The sequence below is a fragment of the Cryptomeria japonica genome, chromosome 9 (genome assembly GCF_030272615.1).
Source record: "Cryptomeria japonica chromosome 9, Sugi_1.0, whole genome shotgun sequence".
Classification (NCBI taxonomy): Eukaryota; Viridiplantae; Streptophyta; class Pinopsida; order Cupressales; family Cupressaceae; genus Cryptomeria; species Cryptomeria japonica.
The window spans coordinates 517996089-518000245 of NC_081413.1; the positions used below are offsets into that span (position 1 = coordinate 517996089).

Here is a 4157-nt window from a genome sequence, read left to right on the forward strand (position 1 = left end):
AAATATAAAACTATTTTGTTAAAGAGTTTAAAGAACCACTATTAAAACAAATGCTCAATTTTTAACATTATTCTATCAATAAAAATTTAATAGAAAGCCTTAGAAACTTCAAAATATAATTTTCCCTAACACAATTATTGAGACAAATTAGTATAAAAATGCAAGATATCTTTTCACATAAGAATCTGTACCAAACACACCCAGACTAAAAATATAAAAATATTACTCTCTATGATAAGCCATATAAAAGAAAAAAAAAATCAAAATTAATTCAATTATTGAAACAAACTAGTATAAAAATACAAGATATGTTTTCACATAAGAATCCCTACCAAACACATGGACTAAAAATAGAAAAATATTACTCTTTATGATAAGCCATATAAAAAATAAAGAAATCAATTTAAACATATGTCCATATGTATTAATATAAATTAATATAATATTATATTCTAAATTCCAATTATATAATAAATAAAATACAATGCTATATTCTAAATAGCCATACAATACAATAGCCATTGAGAATCGATCAGGCGTTTTTTAATAATTCCTAAGTGCCATAAATCATATTTTATTTCAAAAACAGTTGCCACTAATACCAACAAGTACATTTAAAATTCCTTCACAGGTTAGATGCTGAGCCAACTCATTGCTTATGAGCCCAACTTAATTATTTATTGAAACCAATCATTATGCCTCAGATTTTTCCTGTTTATATGTCCAACTCTTTCCATGCCACCAGAAAAAGCTGAGAGTGTTGACCATATGATGCATATGTTGAGTGCTTAAAGATTCAAGATTATTGAAGATCTCTTGAGTATGAGGGCACCTGAGTATGAGTATTGGGAAGATGTAATGCAGTCATATAAATCGTCATATATATATAAGTACATGGAAGATGTGTTTCTTATATATCTGACGACTATTTATATGACTGTATAGGCAATTCAGAAACGTTGGACAGGAGACATTAATGGTGGTTGGATTGGAGGCAGAGGGAAGAAAGTTGGTGGTTTGATTGGAGGTAGAGGAGATGAATGAAAAAGAGGTGGTGTTTATATTGGAAGATGTGCCTTTTATATATTATTTATATGACTGCATAGCCAATTCAAAAATGTTGGACAGGAAGTATTAATGGTGATGGTTAGATTGAAGTCAGAAGAGGAAAGAGAGGTTGTGATTCAATTGGAGGTAGAGGAGGTGAATGAAAGAGAGGTGGTGTTTATATTGGAGGTGAAGGAACAAGAGTAGGTGTTTTTTCAAGATCCAGAGATGGGGTCTCAAGTGGCTTGGGAATGTGTAGGGGTGGTGTTGTTGGTTCAAGTGGAATGGAAGGTAATGGATCCAGAGATGGGGTCTCAAGTGGCTTGGGAATGTGAAGGGGTGGTGTTGTTGGGAAAGGGAAAGGAAATGGAAGTCCAGGGATATTGAGTGGAGGAGGAAAAAATGGGAGTCCGGGAATATTGAATTGAGGGGAAGGAAATGGAAATCCAGGGATATTGAATGGAGGAGATGAAAAGAATGGGTTTTGAGGCAGTGGCGGGAAGAATGGGTTCTGAGGCGGAGGTGAGAAAAATGGGTTTGGAGGGAAATTAAAGAGAGGAGCATTTGGTGGTGTTGGGAATTGAAATGAGAATGGAGGGAAGGTGAATGCGGATACTGGGGGAGTTCGACGCACCGGTGGCAGGGAAGGAGGAGATGGAGAGCGAGGGAATGGTGGAAAAGAAAAGAATGGTGGAAACCCAAATGTCTTAGAGGATTGTAATGGAGCCTTTAGGTCAGATTTAGGGTTATTAGCAGCATCTTGGGAGCAAAAGGGAGGTGGAGATTGAGGTCTGTAGGTGAAGAAACCTGCAGAATATGTGTGGATACTGCCCTGCTTTGACTTCAAAGTGAATGAGGAGGAGTTGGCTATGGATACTAGTTTGCAAGGGCCTTTTTGCTCTTCGTTTTGGAGCAAAGTTGCAGAGCATCTCTTGAGTTGTTTATCTGAATGGAAGATGGATGGAGGAAGCTCCACCTTGAATTGTCCATGATCATTTGTCTTTGCTTCAATCCGAAAATCAGGTGTCTGCTTATTGTTTCTGCATTCCACTGCAACTGAAGCACCTGGTAAACCCAATACTCAAACACAACTTAAAATTAGAGAAACTCCCAAATAAAGAATTACTGCTCCACAGCAAGGGTTCACCCAATATTGAAAACAAAACATAAAATCAGAGGAACTCCCAAATAAAAGATTACTGTCCCACAGCAAGGTTTCACCCAACACTTAACAAAACATAAAATCAGAGGAACTCCCAAATAAAAAATCACCAATCCACAACAAGAGTTCATCCAATACTTAAAACAAAACATAAGATTATAGTGATTTAAAACGAGAAATTACTGCTGCTTATCTATTCCTCATCTATTCCTCATCTATTTTGTGTACAGGATAATATTCATACCACTTGAAAAGCACAATCTAATTTAGAGCATAATTCTACTGTTCGTAATATAATCTTTGACAATATTTTTGAATTTGATTATATAATTTTTTTTCTATCAATTTTTTTTTAGATATTTCATATGATAATAATGATAAAGTATTATCCAGAATATTAAAAAGCAATAAAATTAAGATGCTGGTATTTTACACAAACAGTTAACTGGCAGCATTAACTAAAGCAATTATTAAGATGCTGGTCTTTTACAAAAACAGTTCACTGGCAGCATTAACTATAACACCACTCTATCAGCATACTAACAAGAGGATACTTATAATAATCCAAAACAACTTAAAAATCTTAACAATATTAATAAAAAGACACATATTATCTAACATTAATCACATCTAAAAACATCTATCCTCAAAGTCTTAAACTTCATTTCAGTTGAGCGTTCCCTGAAGCAATCACTTAGACAAAAACTGGAGGAAAACAAAAGAAGTACCCTTGTCTCAAGACATGCTGTGACAATAGAGCCCTTGTAATAGTCACTTAAATGGTTCAAACAAATTTAAAAAAAAAAAGAATACCCAGCTTTTAATGTCTACAAGATTAAAAATAACCTATGAAACAATCAGTCTTATCATTTTCATTTTCTTTTAACAATGAGAATCCCCTGAATTGAAGCATGCTGTAACAATAGAGCCCTTGTAATAGTCACTTAAATGGTTCAAACAAATTTTACCAAAATCAAAAGGAATACCCAGCTTTTAATGTCTACAAGATTAAAAATAACCTATGAAACAATCGCCCTTATCATGTTCGTTTTCTTTTTAACAATGAACATCCCCTGAATTGAAGCAAATCATTCAGACAAAAAACTTGGAGAAGACAAAGAAATGAAAAAAAACAAACAAAAAAACGCTTAACAGGAAAATAAAACAGAATCAACAAGTTATACCTGATATGAAGTAGCTGTTTTTGGAGAAGTTTTGCTTATAACATGTATCACAGAATACATTGCCCACAATTATGACAGACAACAAATACCCATCACCATCAAGTGCACCAGCAGCGGCAAAACGTGTGATTATGGCCAACAATACCAATACAGCACCATATATCTTGGAGCCCATGGTGGCAGCTGAAGAAGAGTTCTTAGCAGAATGAAAGAAATTTTCCTCTATTTAACGACCCTGGCAGCTGGCAGAGGCTTATCACATCGTCTGATTATCTGCTCATTTTGTGCCAAAGCTTCTGCGAATAACCATGAAAAGCCCATGTATGCTAACGGGTTTGTTCTGCCAAACAATGGAAGGACAAAAAATTATGCTATTTCTTCGAAAAAGCAAAGCTTTATGACCCACTGAGATGTCCAAAGCCTGGCCTGGCGGGCGTGCAGCAGCTAGAAAATGGGGAAAGAGAAGCCTTAAAGGAGATTAGAAGCACGCTTTGCCCTTCTCAAATTTGATTTTGGTATCTTCTCTTTCTCTTCTTTTTTTCAATCTAGAAAATGAGGAAAAAAGAAAAAAAAGGAAAGGATCTTTTATAGTCCACAATGCCAGCGATCTATGTATGCGTCTATGTATGGGTTAGAGCCCTATGAGACTACCTCGTACTCCTTGCGGAAGGTACCTAACTGTACTACAAACGAGGTGTACATACCTTACCTCCTTGTGGGATTTGAATTTGTGACCTCTCTTTCAAGAGCACAAGTTCTCCACC

General features: G+C 35.4%; 1 protein-coding gene across 1 annotated transcript; it reads right to left on the minus strand.

Moving 5' to 3' along the window:
• Positions 1-542: 542 nt before the first annotated feature.
• LOC131066910 (vegetative cell wall protein gp1) lies at positions 543-3814 on the minus strand. The gene is made up of 2 exons (XM_058001809.2): positions 3394-3814; positions 543-2112 (listed from the first exon to the last, which is right to left on the minus strand). The coding sequence occupies exons 1-2, from the start codon at positions 3566-3568 to the stop codon at positions 1226-1228; spliced, it is 1062 nt and encodes a 353-aa protein (XP_057857792.1). The 5' UTR covers positions 3569-3814; the 3' UTR covers positions 543-1225.
• Between the last annotated feature and the right edge of the window lie 343 nt (positions 3815-4157).